The following is a 24,619-nucleotide window of genomic DNA, read 5'->3' on the forward strand; positions in this document are numbered from 1 at the left end:
AATATGGCGTCACATTAATTTCTCGAGCTACTCTAGCGAGCAGGATTGATAATTCAAAAAAGGCAGAAGTTGAGGGGAAGATGGAAGCTTGAAGAGATGACAAATTCTTCGACACGGGGTGTCGCTGGAGCGATTTCGACAAGCTGACTTGTCAATTCACAGCTTTGAAGAAGACAAGTTTGCTTGTCGAAGCGCTCACTCCAGCGACACCCCGTGTCGAAGAATTTGTCATCTCTTCAAGCTTCCATCTTCCCCTCAACTTCTGCCTTTTTTGAATTATCACTCCTGCTCGCTAGAGTAGCTCGAGAAATTAATGTGACGCCATATTACGCAGGCATCCCTTTACCTATTACGCTTGACAGTGAACAGCTAAAACGTGATTGCAAAACACTGGCATGATACAACGAATTGACTAGCGTGTTGCTGGAGCCAACATTTTGACAAACTAACTTGTCTTCAAGTTCCAGCCTTGAAGAAAAGTCCGCTTGTCGAAGCGGCTCCGGCGACACCCCGTGTTCAAGAATTTTTTATCTCAGCAAAATTGGTGTTCTTCTGGCCAAAGAATTGGTTAGCCCTATTTATTCAGACATGACGTTTCCTTAATTCATTGTTCTCAACACATCTAAGCATTTTGATGTCGGGCCATTTTCATTACTTGTGTTTTATGGAATACGTTATACCACGCTTCCAAAAGTAAATGCGAAATTCCAACAAATGTTGTTATCATGCATAACCTTTATTGTAGCAATTCCAAACAATATGTTGGCCACTTGACATAGGCTGGAGCAATGGAATTGATGACTGTTCAAGAACCTGCACGCAAAAGGCACAGTAAAGTACAACGTGTCTCAATCAATCAGACATGTATCAGCACAACAAAAATCGGAAGGCTGTCTTGGCAAACATACGAGCACAGCAGCAATACTTTGCTAAATCATCGAACATTTGTAAACGCCAATAGGAGCAGTTCAATGGCTTATTTTGTCTCAATGAAGTAAATTTAGATATGTTAAAGAATCTTAAGTAGGCAAAATTTAGAGTTCCTCTACAATGGTGTGTGTCAATAATATCGTGGTTTTGGGAATACCTGGAATTCTAATTTCAGCCTGCACACAAAAGGCACGATGAGCCAAGAAAATGTTTCAGTCAAGATTGCACCTACACCAGCATAACAAAGAAACAAATAAAACGAAACAAGAAGCTAGTTTGGTTAAACGACAACAAACACCGTAGCACAGGGCGACACTGGTTTAGGGAAAAATTCGCCCTAGTTGGTAGCACATGCAAAGAATTTTTTCGCATAACCAACACAAGAACAAAAATGGAGACACAACATGTGCACTAACTTTCAGTAGAATGGTTTATTGCACACGAGGCAAACGGTTGCACAATGCCGGTGCACTCACACTGCACCAAGAAGCAATGCACCGAGATTTGTCTTTTTCCATTTCATTTTTAGATATACATAACACTCATAAACTCGCAGACTACTGCACATTCCAGAAAGTCTATTCTTTATCTGACAAGGACAGGGACAGAGTACTAACACAAGTGGTACGGATATTTGCGATTTTGGCAGCTTATAGTATTATCAATCTCGTTAGTTAAGCTCTATTGATTGATAAAACCTTTGAGTTCTGCTAGAAAGGTTCACACCCACACGCTCTACAGGACAATGCAAGCCACCCATAATTGGCTTTGTTTACAAGATTACAATGCTCTATTAACCTATCATTCATGCAGCTGCTTGTTTACACGACATACTGCTTACTGCAGGAAAGAGGTATCTGATAAGCGACAGTTTCTCCACATTCCACAAACCGCATTCTATGTCGTTTCTGGCAAGCAGTTGTCTTCTTCGATGCTTGGCTGCTAATTCTGCAAATCGATTTCAGCTTTCATGGAGCGGAAAAACTGTTTGTACATTAGCAAGTGACATCAACCTTATGATGTAGTGCAAAATTTCGTGCAAGTGTGGCACAACAGCTATTCCTTTTTGAGCAACATCACTGTTGGAATGGCAGACTAGAGCAATGGAGTGGTACTTCCTAATCGGGACCTCTGCGACTAACACCTTTGTTTGAGTGACGTGTTGTGTGTGAATCTTTCCAATGTGCTATGTGTTCCGCTGAGTTGTTGCGCTATTCAAGTACAGAATAAAAAGGTTGGCATCACGTGCTAATGTGCAAGTAGTTTTTCAGCTCGATGCAAGCTGAAATCGATTTGCAGAATCAGCACTGAAGCACCAAAGACGACGACTGCCTGCAAGAAACAACATAGGACACAGTTTCTGGAATGCAGAGAAGCTGTCATCTATCAGATACCTCTTTCATGCGGTAAGCAGTATGCCGGGAAATGGGCCACTGCAGGAATGATAGGTTAAGAGAGCATTTTTAAAAGAGGCGAGCGAATGTTGGGTGAGTTAGTGTCTCGACATAGTAAATACCATCGTAAGTAGCGCAACTAGACAGGACAACAGTGTTCGTCTGTTCCTTTCTGTTGTCCTGCCTAGTTGCGGTACATACAATGGCATTTATAAGACAGCATTGTAATCTTGTAAACACGATGGATGTCTGGCGTTACAGTGTAGAGCATGTGAGTGGGAACCTTTCTTTCAGAACACAAATGTTTTATCAGCTAACAGAGTTGAACTAACGAAGTTGATAATAGAAGCTGCAAAAATTGCAATAGGGGGTATCAATTTTGTTAGCACTCCTCGACTGTCCTTCTCGAATGAAGCACTGTCTTTCTTGAACATGGAGTAGTTCGCGAGGTGATCAGTATGCCGTATATTTTGCTAAAATAAAGCGGAAGAAGACACATCTCTCTGCATGGCACCTTGGTTAAGCTTGAGGGCACCACCCCATTGTCTACAAGTGCCTCGTGTGCAATAAACCATTTTTTTTTAAAGTTAGTGCACAGATTGTCCCTTTTCGGCTTTGTGTTGCTTATGTGCTAAAAATTTTTACCAAGTGTGTTGAGGTCACTTATGAGTACAGAAAACAAGATACTTTAGAAATTTCAACCACAGATACACACAAGCACAACAGTAAAACCTAGTTAACAGTAGAAAACTTGTAACAGCCAAAGGAAAGTGCAGCTGAACAGTTGAGTGCAGCTGCCACACAATGCGCTTAAATTTAGGTATGTTTCAGAATCCCGGGTAAGCAAAATCAACGAGTTCCTCCACAACGGTGGCCATCACAATCGTGTCGTGGTTTCGGCAATACTCAGAACTTTATTTTCATCCTGCACGCAAATGGCACAATGAAGTCAGCCAAGCATGTGCGTGCAACAGCTTACCCTATGTCTTTCAAAAATTATAACAAATCGGAACATTTGCGAAGCATATGTTTTGACGCCTTCTGCACATTCTTCTAAGGCCTCACAGCAAAGTTACTTGAACACGGGCATGAGCTGGCGCTCTCATGTATAATTCGTTCAGGTGACCTGTCGGCGGGTTCAGGTGACGCACTTCCACATTCATCACCCTCAACACAGATTGTAACCAGGCAGGCATTAGCGTATACGCTTTCAGTAGTTGAGTTTTGTGCTGAAAAGTTACTTTCATTATTTTGCATCGAGGCGGTCTGGCGAAAAAGCGGCTCAACTGCAGCATGAAGTCGGCGATGTTTTTGCCGACGCGATAGAGAGCCGATAGCTTTCTTTTTTCTTTCCATGGCAGACCCTTTCGCGCGGAAATCTAAAAATGACACTTACGTCTGTTGGGTGTCTGGAAGACAATGAGGTCCTGGAGTTTTGACACGAAAAAATAGCAGGACGAACAAGAAGCACATTCCGAAAAGACGGAGAAAGGATATTCAACTTGAAACGCTTGAAACTATACTACGCAGTTATCGTCGGCGGCTTCGGTGGAAAGAGAGCGAGATAAGAGCGAGAGCGGCGAGAGCGCCAGAGCGGCGTCACGGGCGGCCAATGAGAGGGCACGACACGATGACGTAGAATGACGGAGTATGTGGCGACCAATGGCGACCATGGGTGGCGACATGTCTCGACCATGGCCTCCGAGATGGGGGACGCGCCCGCTATCTCGGAGGCCATGTCTCGCCTCTCGACGGCGGGAGGGTGAGGCGAGGTTGTGGAGAGGAAAAGACGCTTTTCTTCCGCCCTCGCTAGGAGCGCGCCTCGGCAAGCATGGTCTGCGCGCGAACGAACTAACTGGAGATGACGCTCGAAGGGTCCGGGGGCACTCTCGATCCCCATACTGCCCATACATTGTATCACATTTTATTTCATCAATTAGGCGATGGTGATCGATGTTCGGCGAATGATGTTGTATCCTTCACGTGCATGGTGGGCTAAAAGATGGGAAAATTTGGTTTACCGATCTTCACATGTTAAAATGGGGAGAAATATAAACCCGCTACCCTTTCTTTTTATTGCGCATGCGGTTCAGGCGACCAATATTTGCGATTACGAACGTATACGAGCGACCGAAGTTCATATGTGCGCATTTTAATGGCAAAAGCTCTAGAAAAAAATGTTCACTAAACGTTTTAAAAAGACTTCTTGTAAAAAACGTTTTTTAAACGTCTTCTAAAAAACTTCTTGTGAAAAACGTTTATTCAACGTTGCATAATATACCTAGATGTCCGCATACCTTTTTAGTCGTTTCAAGAAGTTTTTTAGAGGTTTTGTGTTTCGTGGGTTCGGACCGTACAGGGTACTTCGACGTCTGGGCACACTCGACTATGAGGTTGTCCCAGACGGCATTACGAACTCCCAGCGGCGCCGTGCGCGACCTGAAGTCGTCCATGTCGTGCGCCTTAAGCCGTTTTTCGCGCGTTAGCGAGCCTGGGGACTCTATTTTTTTCCTTTGTTATTGTAATTTATTTGTGTATACACTTGTTTTTTTCTCTTCTATGTTCTTTCACAAGCATCGGGACGATGCTTTTTCAGAGGGGGGCATTGCCACGCCCACTTCTTGTCTTGTTTTGATGTATTCGGGTTTGACCGGCAGAGACGGTTATCAACGCTCGACGCTGTCCGCGAAGTAGTGTTCTAGAAGCGTCGCGATTGTAGTAGATCGGTTTGTTAAGATTGCGCCCCGCACGCGAATGTTCCAGCTTTGTCTAGAGATTACGCCGCCACCAGCGATATTGCTGGAAAGTTCGATAGCGCCTGTATAAAAGCCTACGCGCGTGACCGCTTGTCAGTTGATCGACGGACGACGCCCTGTTCGCCGCTATCATTGTACAGCGTGCATTGCTGTAGTTCTAGTTCTCATTTTCCGGCCACAAGTTCGGCCAAATAAACAGTTTCATCCTACAAACGCCGACTGCTGTCTTCGTCGACGTCACGACCACGTGACAATATGTTACGTTTTAAAATTTACTACACTTGGAGCATATAAGCCGTTAGAACAAGTTTTTAAACTTGAAAAATGCTGAATCGATGTGAGGGTAATATGCTCATTTAACCTTGAAGTGGGGCTCCGCGGCAGTGCGGATTTTCCCTGGAAAGGTGTATTCACGGTATAGCACTTCTCTACTGCAGTGAAACCACCTTTACAGGAGATTAGTACAACCGGACGGTGCGGATTTTCCTTGGAAAAGTGCATTCACGGTATAGCACCGCTCCACTGCAGTGAAACCACCTTTACAGGGGGTAACAAGCGGACTAATATACACCTATTCGTTCTTTTCGAATACTTCGAAATTTTCAATAATTTAAATTCGAATCGAAGCGAATTCGAATACTGTATTATTCGTTCGAATATTCGAAGTGCTCGAATATTCGCACAAGCCTACATGAGAGGTTTCTCAGTCTGATAGTTCATTTTCATCGTTTCTCGTTTAGAAAGGTTCTGTTCTCGCTAAAAACAATGAATTTATTAAAGCCAAAGCCTTAACAACCACATTGTACATTTGACAATGCACTCCGAGATGCAGTCATGTCCGAACAACGCTTGAACACTTTTAATGTTTTTCCTTTTGCTGTTTGCTCTTGCACATGTATACAATGTTGCTGTAGGCTATGTGCTCGTGTGACCAGCACTATTTGTGACCGGCAAAGCTGTTCAAGCTAGCAGTAAGATATCTGTTAATTAGAGCTGTGCAAATAGCAAAATTTTCAGTGCGAAGTGAATTCGAATATTGAAGTGTGAGTTCGAATCGAGTCGAATATTTTTCAAATATTTCTAGAATATTTTTTTAATACTTCGAAGCGAAATTGCAGAAAATAAAGTTAGAGAGGATTCCTAAGCATATTCTTATGAGATAGCAACATCAAAGTGTTTCTTTTTGCTAGGTTGATGAAGCACTGGCGGGGTGGTGTTTCATAGTTGTCTTATCAAGAATGAGGCAATGTAGAGGCCGAATTCTATTTATGTACATGATTTGGTGCAACAAAAGTGTTGCCGACAACACTTTACACGTGATAGGCAAAGATGCCATTTCCTCAGCCTCTCCTCCTCTTTCAACTTCTGTGGAAGCCCAACTGGTGTAGCGGACAAGGGTCTGCTCCCTTCAAGTCCGGAGTTCCAAATATGCCTCGTAGACGTCGATATATAAGAACGTCTGAAATTTTAGATGCTGAAAGGCTTCGGCTTCCGATTTTTCGGACTTCCTGCGCGAATTTCAGGCCAAAACAGCATAAATTGAGCCCCCACCTCTGCCACATCTTTCATCTCCATGTTGGAACCAGCGTTTTCTTGAGTTAATACATTGGCGACCGTAGCAGAGCTTGAAAGGCAGCTTTGCCGCAATACCTGGGTGTGATGAGGTGAAGCATATTGAAACTCTAGGGACCACTTCCAAACGGACGTTGACTGTCTCTTGGCAAAGTTCGACCGTAACGGAGCTTGAAAGACAGCTTTGCCGCAATACAGGGGTGTGATGAGGTGAAGCATATTAAAAAATCTGAAGGGGTCACATTCAATCGGACATCGACTGTACTTGTTTTCAGGAAGTTCGAATAGTTTGAATAGTAAAATTCCAGTGTGAATCGAATCGAATAGCAAACACTGTTCGAAAAATATTCGAAATTTCGAATATTCGCACACCCCTACTGTTAATAAAACACTTATGCTGCGCCATTGCTAAATATAGCCCAGCTCCCACTGCACCAAGGAGCAGCTGCCGGCGAGCCATCGCCATAGCAACCCCCACAGTTTCTTACACCTTGGCTCAGGGACAGTGATTTCAACACATTCAGAGTGGCAAGCTTTGTGCATATTTCGGATCCGCCCCGTCGCCGTCTCTTGGCTGCCGCTTCTTTGGCCAAGCTCGCTGGATCCAAACATCGCCGGCGTTGTGATTCCCGTGCTGCAGCAAGACGAGCAGAGGATCAACCTGTGCCAAGCTTTGCGCAACTTAGTGAAAACTCCCCACATTTTTTTGTCACACCGTCTTTTAACACGAAAGTGTTTTATGCCGGGGTCCACCACGGCTCCACTGACGTATTTCCGTCACGGATATGACGCTGTAAAATATAAAGACTAACAGGGGGCAAAGACAAAAACCAGAAGAAAAAGTTCCATCACCGGGAATCGAACTTACGACCCCTCGCTCTGCAGCGTGCAGTGCGAAACGATTCGGCCACGGACGGCACGCTCTTTGGAATGCTAACGGCGAGCTATTTATATACACCATTTGCCGGTGGCGGTACTCAGAGATCGGTGTTACAGCGCATTTTCGTTACCACTAGCGAGATGGTGCGAAGGGCTCGAAGAGCGCGCTTGAAAGGTCGTCGCCATTGCGACGAGCGCCCGCGTCTACAGGTCGCTTGTCCGTGCGCTTATCTCGTTCAACAATACGAGAAACAGCACGACACACGGGGCAGTGAAAGAGACGGACCAAGCGCTGTCCCGTGTGTCGCGCTGTTTCTCGTATCATTGAACATGTACCAACCGGCCCAAATACGCACCTTAGTGCTTATCTCGTGATCGCAGTGGTTTGTACGTCTCGTGTTGAGAGCACGAATGTCACTTGGCTCACTGCAGCGGCCGCTTTTGTGAAAGGAGAGCGGTGCTCATGCAGAAATAAGTTACAAATGTGACAGTTAGTTCGCTCTCATCCTGTGTATGTTCGTTCCATGTGTCCTTTCTGCTTGAGCAGCTCAATGCAAGTTTCGAGCTGCTTGCTGTTCTTCGCGTGACATTACAATTTGTTGCTGTAGCATTCATTCCTTCGCCCTTGGGGCAAAAGAATGCGCAACAAACGCTCAACTACGTCTGTGAAGACACGTTTCACTTTCGTGTTATGCCGATTCCTACGACAGAGGGATCAGCCATGTTTTTCAAACAGAGTGGTGGGCCGGCCACCATCACTTCATGTCAGCTGACACATTGAAATCGGAGTTCTTGAATCATACCAACTCTGAAACTTTGTTACAAAACTTTGACAATGCGATCAATAAATCTACGGAGGTGAGTGAATTGACACCCCACCTGGGTGTAGTGACAGAAAACATGCCGCATCGTTGCAGTCTTCAGCGTCATTGCATGAGAATTAGATTTGCGAGAGTTAGACAAAATACTTAGAAAGGTTGAAGATTTCTGTGGCTGCAATATCTTCTTCAAAAAAGTAAACTGCACACTTAGACCCACCGCTGACTGCACCAAGCGTGTTGTCTCCTGCAATGCAAAACACAAGAAAACGAGCTTTGTTAGTTTGTTTCTTTGTTGACAGGTGATGCGACCATCATCAGACCTCTGCGATTTCAACCGATGCCGTGCTCGTATTCTGATACGTGGAGCCTACGAGTAGTTTTACAACTAGTATGATTGAAGAACTCTTAGTCAATCAGAGGGCTGTCGTTGGCCAATACAGACTGAGTCTCCAGCATGACGTTTGAATCGGTGCACTCCTTCCTACCAGTACTGTGTATGTACTGTGATGTATTGGATATCCAAGAACACTAGCAGTAAAAAATCGGAGTTTTCAAGTCCGATCAGAATTGGACATTTTGGAGAGAAACCAAGTGTTGTCTGCTTGGGCTAGGCAGCACTTGCCCAATACAAATGAAATGATGTGCCATGGATGTGGCGTCGTCAGTGGCGGCATTTTATTCCACTGGAACAGAGTAACTCGAAGGCAGATGGGAAAAATCGACACAATTCTGAAAATGTCCTCACTTGTAGTAGGTTTTTACAAGGTTATTTCAGTATTATGTATCTGGGAGGCATTTTACTCTTTCCAAAGTATTTCTGAGACTTCGAAAAAGGACAGTTCCGAGCCCTTTTCAGTGAGTAAAATGAACAACAACAACAACAACAGTGATGTACACTGCTTTTTTTGACTGTGTTATTTTTTTTCCTTAATGTTCATTGTGCAGTTGCGACAAAAGGCCTTCCAGAATGCATACCTGAGCCGCACTACACCGACCTTTGACCTGGGTTCTCTCGATGACCCACCGTACGGTCCTGTGGCCTTGCACACTGCCTTGGAGGTTGGTCTTTGCAAAATAGTTTTTGGTTGCCATTTAGCTGTGGAGCTTGCAATTTTCAAGTTGATACTGTCTATCAAGATGCTTCAGTAAAGTTTACATGTGCTACTTCGGCAATGCTTCAACCACCATGGTGTTGATGGAAAGTACAGCCAACCAATTGGTCCATCGATAACGCACAAGTCTAAGCACAGAAGAATGCAAACAGAGACAAGTGCCAACTTGTGGCAACAAGGTTTCTTGAAGAACATGTAAACAACTCACCTAGGAAGCTAACGTAACTCACCGAAGATGTGCTTAAATTATACCCATCATGTGTTACAGATGCTGAACAGCTTTCAGCATTGCAAAAGTTCTTTCATGTCTAGGTCACACATTGCAATGCTGCAGTCACTTAGACCTGCTTACCTTCATGTATCGCTAGAGCTGTGCCTGCTCTTAAACAATAACATCCATCTCACATTATAGGAGTTTCAGTCTTGTGAGTCACACCAGCTTAACTGAACAGTGTTGGGCAGCTCTGTTCTGGATGTTGTATCGAATGCCTTCTCAATGCCCCCATCATCAAATGAAGATAGAATACTCCTTCTCAAGCAAGGCAACCAAGCTTAAGCAGTGTGGTCTTCTTAATTAATGTCTCACAGCTCTTGTTTCCCTCACTTTGTCCCTCAGGCATTCCGAGGCAGCTACGATCCTACTTCGGTCGTCAACTACTGCCAACGCTTCTCGGACTTCCAGGCTGCTGCGAAGGTCTCGCTGCTTGAGGGGCAGTTTGCCCAGGTGAGAGACTGTGTAAATAAATAAATAGTAGATAAATGAATGAATGAATCAATCAATTCTAGCTGTTTCTAATTCATATAACGATATGTCATATTAATGCAGGCAGGACCCCGAAACCCTTTCGAGGGTTGTGGCAGCAGTCCATTTTTTAACCCCTTAAGTGCTTTATTTTTTTGAAAATTTCCCAACCAAAAGTGCCTATTTTTTTTATTGCTGATTTCGAATCTGATTGTACTAAAAAATAGCTAGTCGATGTTAAAAAAAATATTTGTGCCACATACTTAGTCAAATCAAAACACGGAATAACGCAAGGGGGCCTGTTGCAGCTCCTGCACCAAAAGCCAGTTCCCTATCTCAATCTTTTCCCGTTTTCTCCTCGCTTCCGAGAGCAAACGAAGCACATTTGAAGAAACTGCTGAATATATTCCATAAGGTCATCTGGCAATGACAAGTTGAAAGTCTTGCCTGGAATGACCAAGAATGGAAAGCGAGGAGGCTTCACAGGAGGATTGTCCGCATCAAGCAGGATCCACTGGCGAGCACTCGCGATGTTCGCTTCCGAGCTGTTTTCATCATCACCGGAGGAGATGCTCAATTCACCGACTTCGCTGTCTTCACTTCTGGGCACAAGATAAACATCTGTATCCGAATGATCATCCCTCGAAGAAGATGACGAAAACGAAAAGCCTCTTTTCGTGTTGATGAGCCAGTTATGCATAGGTGCCCGCCACCGCAAGCCATCTTTTCATACAAAAACCGCGCTCTTTCCGCAGGAGAAAAATAAATTGCCAAGTAAATGCTGCCATCTGGTGGATTACACGCAATCTAAGCTGTAGAAGAGCGCCTCTTGCCCTCAACGCTAGAGGGGAGTACCTATTCTGCTAGGACGAGCTCTGCTCGTCCAAAGCAGTTTGGGGACAGTTTGGGCAGGACGAGCTCTGCTCGTCCAAAGCAGTTAAGGGGTTAAAGGGACACTGAAGAGAAAAACAATTTTTCTCGTATAGCAAATTACTCTTTCACGATACCAAAAACACTGCGCTTGCTGCAAGAAGACGCTTGGTAAGCGAGAAAATGTGCGAAAAGAAAATGCAGGTGCTGACGCCACCTTAGAGTTCCCGCACCAGTCACCATGACGTCATAGATTTTGATGGCATCTCCTAGGGCCTATGTTCCTAAATTGCTAAAGATTGTCTTCTGAGGGAGCCAAAGACTTAACATACTAAGTTTCAAGGAACTTCGCTGAGCCACTGTGGCTCAACAAAAAAGCACTACGAAAAAGCACTTTGAAATCTGTAATGTGAGAAAAATTAATCAGCTTCAAAAATTACTAAAAAAGAAGAAAAGATCAGTTGAAGTTCAGCGCTTGTGTCGTTCTTTTTTTCGTGTTTTGTGTATCTGTCTTAACCTGGTGTGCGCTGCCGTTTATCGTGAATATCACAACACGTTCTCTGATCACCGATCTGTCCCAACAACTAAAGGAAAAAATGAGGATGGAACAACGCAATTTTTACGATGTAAAGTTAACTAACATGATTAAAGAATCACCGTCTTATTTTTGGCAATTCATAAGACCCAAGTCATCGAATAGAGACACGTTTGTTATAAACAATGTTTGTTCATCAGATGGAAAAGAAATTGCCAATGCATTTAACAGACACTTCGCATCTGTTTTTACTTGCGATGGCCAAACCATCCCTACTTCTTGCAAGTTTAAAGACCTCGCTCCCACTGGAAATCCAGAAATCACAGAGGCTGGCATATTTGAATTATTGTTAAACTTGAATGTAAGGAAATCTTGTGGCCCAGATGATTTACCGAATGCCTTTTTAAAGAGATATGCAGAATGGTCTTCAAAATTTCTGACAATTATTTTTAATGAATCATTAGCCAGTGGGGTCCTGCCCGATGATTGGAAATTTTCCAAAATTAAGCCTTTATTCAAGCATGGGGACAAACAGTTGGTTTCTAATTATTGCCCAACAGCTTTGACTTGTATGCGCTGCAAATTATTAGAACACATAAGCACATTTCCTGCTTTTTGGACTCACACTCAGTACTTTTACCAGCTCAGCATGGTATTAGGCGCAGTTTTTCCACAACACAATTAGTTGAAATTGTCCATGACTTTGCACTAGCCATAAATAACCAGTCACAGATAGACGCTGTTTTTTTAGGCTTCGCAAAAACCTTGGACAAGATCTCTCATTCCAAACTACCTGTGAAACTTTTGGAAGTATTGAAAAACCCACAACTTGGTCATTGGATACAGGCATACCTGAGTTCTTGAAAACAGTATGTTGTTTTTAATGAATACTTCTCAAAAAAGCTGCCTGTCGATACGGGTGTCCCCCAGGGATCAGTCCTGGGGCCATTATTGTTCCTTCTTTTTTTAAACGACATTGTGGATTATTTTGGTGTTAAAGTAAGACTATATGCCAACGACTGTGTTGTGTATAATGAGATAAGTTCCAAAGGTTTCACAGCGCATACAACGAGGACGAGCAAAGAAGAGACACACACAGCGCTGAACTTACAACTGGCTTTTTATTTTCCTGCCACGGCAATATATATGCGCATTTTTACAGGTAAAAAAGGAAGAACAGAGCAGACGAGGTATACAAAATCAGTCAAAGGAACAGCAACCCATTATCGATATCACATGTTTTGAGATAAAAATTCACTTTCCTTGCTCGAAAGAGCAAGCGACGCAACACTGATACACTTTTCACCACGTTTCAAAATTTCCTGGGCTTCTATGATTTCGCGCGCTATCCTATTTTTGTTTCTCGCGAGCACACGTGTGTGATCGAAAAGAGGCCGGCACCCACAATCCCGACAATGAATTCCTAAATGCCCACTGATAGCCCTGTCTACATTGTACCGGTGTTCCTTAAGACGTTCATTAAGGCACCTTCCGGTCTGCCCGACATATTCACTGTGACAAGATAGCGGAATACAATACACGACGCTATCTTCACACGGGACGAACCTATCTTTATGCTTGGTGGTGCACATTTTTCAAGGTCTTGCTTCAGAATTCACCTGACGGCACATTGTAAGAAGCTTGGCGGGGGCTGAAAAAACAACGTTTACACCAGCTCGCTTGCCAACCCGCTTTATGTTGTGGCTAATTTGATGCAGGTACGGGATTACTGCGACTTTTTCTCGCACTTGCGTTGCCTCACCGGATATTGCAGTAGAACGACTAGAATTCTTGATAGTTTTTAAAGTTTTTTCCGCCACGGACCTTAATACATCGCGAGAGTAGCCTGCACATTCTAAGCGCTCGACTTGTTTGGTGAAACTGGATGACACAGTGTGGGCACAGGATTAGGTAAGCTGGTAAGTAGGAAGCTGGTAAAAAGAAGCATTGCCGGTTTGTGCCTTAAGAATGCGCTGACAAAATCCTGTGCCCACACTGTGTCATCCAGTTTCACCAAACAAGTCGAGCGCTTAGAATGTGCAGGCTACTCTCGCGATGTATTAAGGTCCGTGGCGGAAAAAACTTTAAAAACTATCAAGAATTCTAGTCGTTCTACTGCAATATCCGGTGAGGCAACGCAAGTGCGAGAAAAAGTCGCAGTAATCCCGTACCTGCATCAAATTAGCCACAACATAAAGCGGGTTGGCAAGCGAGCTGGTGTAAACGTTGTTTTTTCAGCCCCCGCCAAGCTTCTTACAATGTGCCGTCAGGTGAATTCTGAAGCAAGACCTCGAAAAATGTGCACCACCAAGCATAAAGATAGGTTCGTCCCGTGTGAAGATAGCGTCGTGTATTGTATTCCGCTATCTTGTCACAGTGAATATGTCGGGCAGACCGGAAGGTGCCTTAATGAACGTCTTAAGGAACACCGGTACAATGTAGACAGGGCTATCAGTGGGCATTTAGGAATTCATTGTCGGGATTGTGGGTGCCGGCCTCTTTTCGATCACACACGTGTGCTCGCGAGAAACAAAAATAGGATAGCGCGCGAAATCATAGAAGCCCAGGAAATTTTGAAACGTGGTGAAAAGTGTATCAGTGTTGCGTCGCTTGCTCTTTCGAGCAAGGAAAGTGAATTTTTATCTCAAAACATGTGATATCAATAATGGGTTGCTGTTCCTTTGACTGATTTTGTATACCTCGTCTGCTCTGTTCTTCCTTTTTTTCCTGTAAAAATGCGCATATATATTGCCGTGGCAGGAAAATAAAAAGCCAGTTGTAAGTTCAGCGCTGTGTGTGTCTCTTCTTTGCTCGTCCTCGTTGTATGCGCTGTGAAACCTTTGGATTATGCTGCACCAACTAGCCCAACGCTCAACCTTAGAGATAAGTTCAACTTCTGATCAAATTGCATTAAATTGTGAATTAGATAAAGGACTTCGTTGGTGCAAGACGTGGCAGATGGCTGTGAATTTTGACAAGTGCGCTGTAATGACCGAAGCAACAAAAAAAATCCTCTTTTATATACATATACAATTGATCGTAAATCATTAAATCGTGTCAATGAGTTCAAATATCTAGGTCTCATTATAACTGATAATATTCACTGGGATAATCATATCACTGCTATTTCTAATAAGGCTTTGTCTAAACTTCATTATTTAAGGAGGTCTCTCGAGAGCGCATCTACCATCTGTAAACTTGTCACTTTCAAAGCTTTGATACTACCGATCTTAGAATATGCAAATGTTATTTGGGACCCATTTACACAGGCTAACACACATCAGCTGGAAAGAGTTCAGAGTAAGGCTGTATGATTTATTTTCAGTAGTTATGGTCCCTCATCAATCACTCAGTTACTTCGCCAAGCAGGCTGTAAGAAATAAAATCGCTTGCCATCATGTTTAAAATTGTCAAGGGCAAGTTACATAGCTGAACACGTGACCATAATTAATTTTCCACAGGTTATGCTACTAGGCAACGACATCCATTTTCATTAGTAGCATTTCAATCTAAAAACAATCTTTTTAAACATTCTTTTTGCGCCCGAACTGTAACCAGATGGAATGAACTCGATGTATACATATAGGTTAGGTTAGGTTAGGTTAGGTTAGGTTAGGTTAGGTTAGTTTAGGTTAGGTTAGGTTAGATTAGTTTAGGTTAGGTTAGCTTAGGTTAGGTTAGGTTAGATTAGGTTGACAGTGATGACTTTCAGGCTCTCCTTGAAGTGTAATCCTGTTGTATTTCGTATAACCAAAGGCTTGTCTGTGTTTTGTCTCACAATTTAAAAATATTATTAATGAGAACTAACAGACAATAATGCCAAGGAAAATATAGGGGATGTTATTTGTAGTAATTATGATATAAAATGTGAAGTGGACTAAAAGACAAGTTGCCGCTGGCAGGGACCAGCAAGTTATCTTTTCGTCCACTTTACTTTCTTCACATTTTATATCATAATTACTACAAATCACATCCCCTATATTTTCCTTGGCATTATTGTCTGTTAGTTCTCATTAATATTGTGTCTAACAAAGAAAAACGAGCCCCTAAAAGTCACCTACTTTCCTTCAATGTAAAATGTTAATATTTGACATTGCTGTTGTCAGTTGAAAATTATATTGTCTGAATTTATTTATCTTGTGTGTTATGCGGCCTTGTTACATGCTTTGTACCACCCTGCTAGAACTCCTATCATCATTGGGGATAGCAGTATTGAAAATAAATAAATAAATGTTACCGTAGGAGATTTTGGTGGGAAATTTAAAGGTTAACCTTTTAACATTGATTTTATGGTCTATTAATAAACCTATGGTGGTGAAATTAACAACCCTAGAGTTTTCAGAGTATAATTTATTAGTGTATATCTCACAAGCTGGTTGCAGCAGGGTGGAAGCTGTGAGGTGCAAGCAAGCCACATGCTTGCGCCACAAAATAAGTGCAGCCCCTCCCCCCCTGTGCCCCCCCGCCAGGGCCGCCCCTGCATGCAAGGGAAAGCGAACGGTCCACTTTCTGAGTCACTCTAAGATACCACCCAGGTCCTTTTTATAATCTTCAGTGCCAATCAAAGAGGGCATGCTGATGCATATATATATAATACGTACTAGATTCACAAATTTCCACTATGTTAAGCACATACATTTTTTAACAGGCATATTGAATTGCATTGAAGAGGTGCCACCAGATGTCACTGCACAACACGTTGCAAGATGGCAATTATCAGAAGGGAAAGTTTGTATGATAACGCAAGGGGCTGTGCTTTGCTATCTGAAGCTCGAGCTACCTGCCTGCGAACAAAATTATACCAGAGCAAATATTCATAACAGGAAGCATGTGTCTGCTTCCATGAAAATCTGGAAGCTACTCAACACAGTGTAATTGAATGTCAGAATATTTTACAAACAAGACCCGTGGAAGTGTGCATTTTTCAGAGGTGCTGGATTTCAAAGTGGGAGGTGCCATTAACTTTTGAGAAAGATGTGTTTACAATATTGGTGGAAAGAAAGCAGGGATTAGAGTGGTAAAGCAAGTGTCGTTACAGGCGCAGATAACAGCACATCCTAGAAATAGAGGCTTGCATCAGGAAGTAAAAAATGAAAATAAAGAAGAGTTTGCTGGAGTGTAATACACCAAGGAACGCTTCATTGTATAGAAACAACACGAAGAAATCACCGACCATTATCACACTCCATAATGTGACGTTTAAATGTCATTCTATGCATGTTTTCATTCTGTCATATATCGAGGCAAGAATTTTAGAGGCATGTGTACACGTACAGAAAGAAATCACAATGCCATACCATGTGTCCGCATTCTGAGCTCTGATTGATAGATGTGCACAGGATACAGCATGGGAGGTGGCCTTGGCTGCACTTATTCACACAGTTGCAGCGAGGGACAATGCATACTGACTCTCAACACAGGGACGCGCACCTAAAAACTTTGCTCTAAAAGGAACAGGCTGGGGGGTTGATCGCTGCCCCATTTCAAAGGGGATGCTATTAAAAGTAATAATCATCATCACACCAGCAGTAGCTCTTCTTAAAGAGGCAATGACCTTTGGAAGAGCCTACTCACGTCACAGTAAATGAGTTCGGAGCCAGAAACTTGGATTTGGGGTGGTGGGAGTTTATACATATGTCTGTGCTTGTGGTCTTTGACTGCAAATACAGTAGACTCTCAGTAAACGGAAATCTGTTAAACGGAACTGCTGCTTAAACGGAAAAACTGCATCTAATATAATTGGTTTCATACTTGGATTCTTCACTCCTGCTCCTCTCTCAGTAAACGGAACTCGTGTTAAATGGAACACATTTTCTTGGTCCCTTCAGGTTCCGTTTAACGAGAGTCTACTGTACTCATACTCAAGTGGCTGGCCTTCAGTAATGAGCGGAAGTGTTGTGCTAGATCCTATGAGCAGAAATTGCCTTTTGAACAAATTCTGGCAACTTTCTTGAGTGCACCATGTTTCACAGGCAATGTGTGCCACACATGCTATATCTATCTCATGGTTTGTTGACGATGCGCTCTTGCTGTTTGCAGGCCCTGCAGTACCAGTTCCAGGCTCTGATGTTTGACCCTAAGGTGACACGTGAGTTCCTGACGACAAATGCAGTGGAGGCCGTCACCTACTACCTGGGGTGAGAGAGCTTTGTCGCAAAAATGTCTTTAGCTGTCGAATGCCAGCAGTGTTCCTCAAAGGTATCACAGAGCTGTGGGGCTCCACGAAGTTATAGTTGTAAGTCCAGCGCTCCCACTATACACTTCTCCCCTGGTCTTTGAGTGTTCACGCTGGCTATCTGTCCGAGTCATGAGTTTTGCTCATGTTCACAACATGTCTGACAAAGACTGGCTTGCATAACAGATCAATTCACCAATCTAGCCCACAGACCAGGCTGTATGTGTGGCATATATGTGGCTATGTATGTTGCTACATACAGCAGAATCTCAGTGATACGAATTTCAAGGGGGAGCAAAAATATTCGTATCACCCGAAATTTCGTATCTTCAGAAAACTAGCAAGATCCGTTTTGAAACCACAATATATGCACAAAACATTTATTTCTTTTGAAATAACTCGCGCGTGTGTTTCTGGGACACATAAAAATAGATCGGTAAGGGACGGCGCAGCTGGCTGCCGCGAACACGCACATCAGAGCTTTGCATGAGGCCAACTGAAAACTAAGGGCCGAAGTGTGCTCCACCATAGTCATAAGCAAAGAACAGCAGGAATGCTGAAGCATTTTGTGCCTTTTTACGACTTGATTGCCTTTAATCTACCACTGTGTTAGCCGTGTACTTTCGGAGCTGCGTAGCCGCTATCGATGATTGCATCGACAGTGACCGCGGTTTTGTGCTCTGTGGTTATGGCAAATGGTAGTTCTGTTTTCAATCCGTGTGTGCGGGCCTCGCACTTACCTTCAGAACTACGTCATTGCTATCTATGATTGTGTTTTCTGCTGTTTTGTCTGCTGTGGTTCCAGCAAGCAACGTCACTTTGACTCGATGAGCATTGGATGCGCATGTATTTTCGGAGTTCCGTCATTTCCATAAACAATTGCATCTATAGCGACTGCGGTTTCGTTCACCGTGGTTGTGGCAAGCGATAAGAACAATTCTGATTGTGTGTGCACTGGCCGTGCGTGTACTTCCGAAGCTTCTGGAGCACGCTGTACCTGGTTGTCGATTGAAGGTTTTGGTGCCAAAGCTCGTGTCACCTGTCATGACATGGAAAAGTGTTCGGAACATCCGAACATCAGCCCATTGGACTCGATGGAATTCGGCCGGGGAATTCCACGAATTCGCACCAGACTCAAAATTTGTATCTGCCAGGTTCTTATCACTGAGATTCTACTGTATGTTGCTATTGCTACGTGTGTGGCTATACATGTGGCTATGTATGTGGCTATGTGTGTAGCTACAAATGTGGCTGCATATGTGGCTACATGACTATGGCTATGACTATATGAAGGTATCAGCTTGAGCTTGTTGGTATGGCTTCATCATAGGAAACAGCACGGGCAAACGGGACAAGTGTGACTGCACTCCGAGTTTGGAACAGACGCGCACCCTGTGCAGACATCGTGACTGTCGTGCCCGGGAAATCTACGAAGCATTGACAATTCATTCCATTGAGCCATCATGTGTAAGCGCACCGTCCATCGTACTGACCGACAAGGAGATCTGCGATTGAACTTTGTACTTTCTTGTACTAGTCGAGACGCATGCGTTGGGCTTCCCCTTTCCCCTCATCTCTTTCGTGTTATTTTCCCCCTCCCAAGGAAGCATAAAATATTTGTTCCCATGAAATAAACGCTCACGTTGTTAGCCAGCGCAAAGTCCCATCTGTCCCTCTTGCGCCGTTTGCCCACGCTGTTTCCTATGATGAAGCTATGACTATATATATGGCTGATATCATAGCACAGGTCACAGATATAGGTCGATTCCACGAAAGATCGAAAAAGGGTGTATATTTGATGTTTCCGATTTTCCTGATAATTTTGTATGTTGTGCACATATGATTGCACAGCACGAAATCGCATTTCGTTTTCAAATAAAAATTTTTTTTCAACACAGCAAAATTCGACAAGTGTCGCCGGTTGACGACGACCATTTTACGAAGAATGCGTTCTCGTAACTTCGGAACCATGCTGGCAGCTACTCAGTAAAACAGTTGGCAAAACAGTTCCCAATTTCCAACCATAGATCATTACTGTTGTTTAGCGAAGCTCAGAAAAGAAAAAAGACGTGTTACTGTATTTTCTTGTTACTAGAGATGTCCTTTGCGCAGTAGCCACCACGTTCTGGAAACACAATGTTTGACATTTTCTGCTTTTGTTGTAATAAAAATGATGCAACATGTTTTTTCATAATATCATTCTGCAGTCCTTTGAGAACATTTTGGGGGACTTTGAACAAAATTGAGATTGGGTTTTTTTTTATTATAGATTTTTGAATGGAGGAGCACTTTTCTCTTTTTGGTGTTTCGAGCATGAAAATTTACTACTTTGAAAATTATTAGAGAAATACAAATGCAGAGGTTCATTATTCACATAAAGGCCTATTCATACTGCAAATATCAACAAGCTAAGATGTTCACAGAAGTAGCCATAGCGTCCCAAATTTGACTGATTTTAAAAAACGCAGCGTCTTTCGTGAATTTTTAAAAATACATAATTTACTCAGAATTTCATGAAATGATAAGAGCTATTTCCCCTTTACTTCTACTTCCGCCAAAAAGAAAGATATTTGTAATATATAGCTTGAGTAGCTGCCAGCATGGTTCCGAAGTTACGAAAACGCACTCTTCGTAAAATGGTCGTCGTCAACTGGCGACACTTGTCGAATTTTCCTGTGTTGAAAAAAATTTTTATTTGAAAACGAACTGCGATTTCGTGCTGTGCAGTCATATGTGCACAACATACAAAATTATCAGGAAAATCGGAAACATCAAATATACACCCTTTTTCGATCTTTCGTGGAATCGATCTATAGCCAATGTTATCGGTTCTCCATTCACTGTTTTGGTGGCTTCATTGCATTGCATTTCTCTTTAGTGAATGTAGCGGTACAAGGTTGAGTAGGGACAATGCCAATGCTTATGCACAGTCCTTGATTGTTTATTGCACTGCTGCTTTACGAGTGCATTCAAATATGTCTGCTGTTTGGAGATAATGAAACATTGGTGAATTGTGTCCTTCCAAATGTACTAGGTAGAGTACTGCTGGGACCAACTGATGTAGGCAACTCAGCACAATTCCTTAACCATAAACCAGCAGTAATGGCTAAGTGGCAACTGCACTCCAGTGCCAAGCACAACCTTACAAGCTGAATTTGCAGCCACTGCGACGGCATTCTGATGCGGACAAAATGCAAAAATGTCTGTATACACTTAGATTACTTGGGTAACATCCATCGTTGTGCCTTTCATAGCATTGTTGTTGCTTTAGGACGTTATACTTTATAAATCAAAAAGTAAATAACTGACTCAGTGAATTCAGTTGATGGAGTGAACCTTGTAGTGCAATTTGTAATTTGACCACTTGTTCACTCATTCACTCGCACTTATTTGATTTACTCACTTGCTCTCTCTACCTCTCATTCACTCGCTGGATTTCATAAATTAATTTGTTTTTGCAGGCTTATTGACAAGGAGAACAGTGAAGCTAACTTCGGCTTCTTTGAAAATGTAAGTGCACCATTTCTACACTGGAACTTATTGGCATGGTACTACCTAGCACTAAGCTGTGAAAGTTAACTATGCATTTTCTCGCTATCTTCCACCTCCTGTTTTGGGAAAATATTTAAGGCATCACAAGGAAATGACCTCACAAACACAGAGAAGCATTACGCACTAGGTTCATTCAGTAGAAATGAAATCGCCATAGCCTTGCATTAAGCAGTCAATTCAGTGGCTTTACAATGGAGGTTCTTAGTAGAAGTGTACAAATATGAATTTTACAGCGAAAGCTGTTATGAGATCACAACAATGGCCGTTTTTGGCGCCGTAGTTGTCTGCCGCTGCCGTTGTCCGTAACCGCTATCGCACGAAATAAGAAAAAAAGACGAAATAAGAAAAAGTATCTTGGATGGAATGGGGCTCGAACCTTGGTCCTATGTGCGGCAGCCCAGTATTCTACCACAGAGCCATGTCAATGCTTGAAACTCAGAACAGTAGCGCAAAGAATCACACGGCCGGTGGCAGGTAAAGACGAGACGCAGCTCTGCGTCCCATCTTTACGTGCTACTGTTCTGAGTTATACAATGCCAACTAGCCCATCAGTCTGTCCTTTTGAGCTTGAAACTCCTTTGCAAAAAGACCATATACAGGCTTCATGTCGGGAAGGAACCCCATTAACATATGTAATACAGCATCGTAGAACAGTAACATAACAACCAGGCGTCACACAACGCGAATTATGTAACCAGGCATTACATAATGTGAATTGTGCAACAAGTGCGTTGTTGAATGCTTCCAACCCATTACAAAGGGCTCGGCCATAATTATTCATCGTCATCAGGCACAGCATCAACAAAGTGCACTTAATACCTTACAGGTGTGTCGCAGACACCGTGCTTCTCTGCAGAATGGCGAATAATGGCATATTAGATGATTCTCTGCTTCACAGAAATTATGATGATTTATAGCGTGGTGGGTACCTCGTACGTGTACTTGTATTAGTTGCCAAGGAAGCGGCCCCCATTATCCATTTGCTCAGGACCTCAATAAACTTCTCTCTCTGTCTCACGTTAACATATGTAATATAGCATGGTAGGTGTGCAAAAAATAACTGGGCGTCACAACATGTGAATTACATAACTAGTGGATCACTTAAACCTTCCAACCCATTACAAAAGGCTCAGCCATAATTCTTCATCGTCGTCAGCCACAGCATCAACAAAGTGCACATAATGCCTTATAGGTTGTAGCGGGTACCTCGCTTCTCTGCAGAACGATAAATAATGGTGTAGTGGATGCTTCCCAACTTCATAAAAATTCTGATTTATGGCATAGTGGGTACCTTGTATGTGTACTTGTATTAGTAGCCCCAAGAGAGTTTACAACGGGCTCTAGAAATGCTGCTCTTCCAGCTTTCGCTGTATGTGTGCTGCACTTTCCGTGCAGGTCTGGCATCTTTTTGGGACTGAATTCAATACAAATAAAATAGTGCCACAAGCAAACTGAACCTAGGGAACCGAATCTGAAATATTTTTTAAGTACTTTTTGAACAGCTTAGTTGCGACAGCTTTTTTTTCACGATTAATGTAAAATGACATTCACATTCTAGTATTCGTAAATTTAGCATGAAGACATAAGTGGAGGTTGGGAATGAATGAGCAGATTCTTTGCATGCATACAGATCATTGGACAGCTGGTAAAGTCTGGCTTTTTGAGTGACCTGGCACGTTACATTATGTGTTTTCTCATGTTTTACGATTGTACTATGCCCACTGGGTTTCAAACTTTTTCACCAATTTTGTGTTTAATTCGATGCAGTTTACATTTCAAAATATGTGTAAAATATTTGAGAAATATTTGTATTTATGAATTATTCTATTAGAAGAATGAATGGAATAGGAGACAATGTGATTAAATATTCAAAGTTTTTGAATATTTGCATGCCTCTAGTTCTTAGATATCAAGCAGTACGCATTGTACTGATTCTACTGATTCATTGCACCACTTTAGGAGACTCATACTTTGAGGCACGTTGGTGTCTTACAGAGATGCTAAAGAGGAACCCGATAGGTCGGTTCGATTCGGCAGCACTGCTGAAAATCAGTTTACGCTGAAGCGCGCGAAGTTCAGAGATTGTGCAACTTCAATATACTGGACAAGGATGTCAATGCAGGCTAGTTGGTATTTCATTGCAGGTTTTTGGGTGTAGCGCCGCGTACGAATTGGTAAGAAAGAAGATGACAGGAAAGAGGCGCACTCGCAACTGAACTTTATTTTGCGTCGATTGCAAATATAAAGCTATGAAAAGCACCACGTGTTACCTCTAACACTGCCACATAGTAAAACCAGATAAAACCAGATAAAATGGCCTACCGCACTAATCATCGAGATAGTCTATTTTAGCAGATAGTCTATTAGCAGATGCATCAGCAAGCCGTCTCTTGACCTATTTTCATGTGAAATAGACTATCTCGATGATTAGTGCGGTAGGCCATTTTATCTGGTTTTATCTGGTTTTACTATGTGGCAGTGTTAGAGGTAACACGTGATGCTTTTCATAGCTTTATATTTGCAATCGACGCAAAATAAAGTTCAGTTGCGAGTGAGCCTCTTTCCTGTCATCTTCTTTCTTACCAATTCGTACGCGGCGCTACACCCAAAAACCTGCAACTTCAATGAATGCCGAGGTATAGAAATGCTATGTCGCACCCACACTGTTTCAGATGGTAAGCTTCTGGCAAGAGGAGGAACTCCCTGTGAAGCCACTGGAGCAACTCTTCCAGGCCAACCTTCCGGACATTGGCTACTCTCTGGGCCTGGTTTTGTTCAGGTGAGAGACAGCTCTGGAACTACTACACTGCAACACCGCACGTGCACAGCCTGTCTCACTGTTACCATGGTGTCAGTGCTTAAAGAGGACTGACACGAAAATTTTCAGCTCTCGCTTGTTTTTGCGTCGAATAGAATGCGAAGCTTTCAAGAGCCTAGAAAATGTACTGGTAAGCATGAGTGTGCCCTGAAAAATAGTGACAACATATTTTTAAAAGCTAGTTTCAGTTCCTACTGTATGCTGCCGTCATGACACGATATGAGCTTCTCGTCACATGGTCACTCGAGATGTCGTGACATTTTCACGGCCACTCCACTCCGTCGGTGATGCACAAGTGGCCATTTTGTATGTCATCACAACTAGCCATGCTGATGTCTGAAGTCACCAGAATTGATACCATAGCCTGATGTCATGCTAGTGTCGATGTCGATAGGTGTACCGTGCGAAAATGGATTTTAATTAGGGGTGTGCAAATATTCGACTTTCGAATTCGAATCGAATA

At 42.9% G+C, this 24,619-nt stretch overlaps 1 protein-coding gene across 1 annotated transcript in view; it reads left to right on the forward strand.

Moving 5' to 3' along the window:
• The window catches only part of LOC119372285 (uncharacterized), a 115,835-nt gene that overhangs the window by 84,961 nt on the left and 6,255 nt on the right, over positions 1–24,619 (forward strand). The window contains exons 26-30 of the mRNA XM_037642761.2: positions 9,298–9,411; positions 10,081–10,188; positions 17,651–17,748; positions 21,248–21,296; positions 24,011–24,117. Of these exons, the coding sequence (XP_037498689.1) occupies positions 9,298–9,411; positions 10,081–10,188; positions 17,651–17,748; positions 21,248–21,296; positions 24,011–24,117 (476 nt within the window). The remainder of the gene's footprint in view (positions 1–9,297; positions 9,412–10,080; positions 10,189–17,650; positions 17,749–21,247; positions 21,297–24,010; positions 24,118–24,619) is intronic.

Source organism: Rhipicephalus sanguineus, chromosome 10, assembly GCF_013339695.2.
Source record: "Rhipicephalus sanguineus isolate Rsan-2018 chromosome 10, BIME_Rsan_1.4, whole genome shotgun sequence".
NCBI classification, from domain to species: Eukaryota; Metazoa; Arthropoda; class Arachnida; order Ixodida; family Ixodidae; genus Rhipicephalus; species Rhipicephalus sanguineus.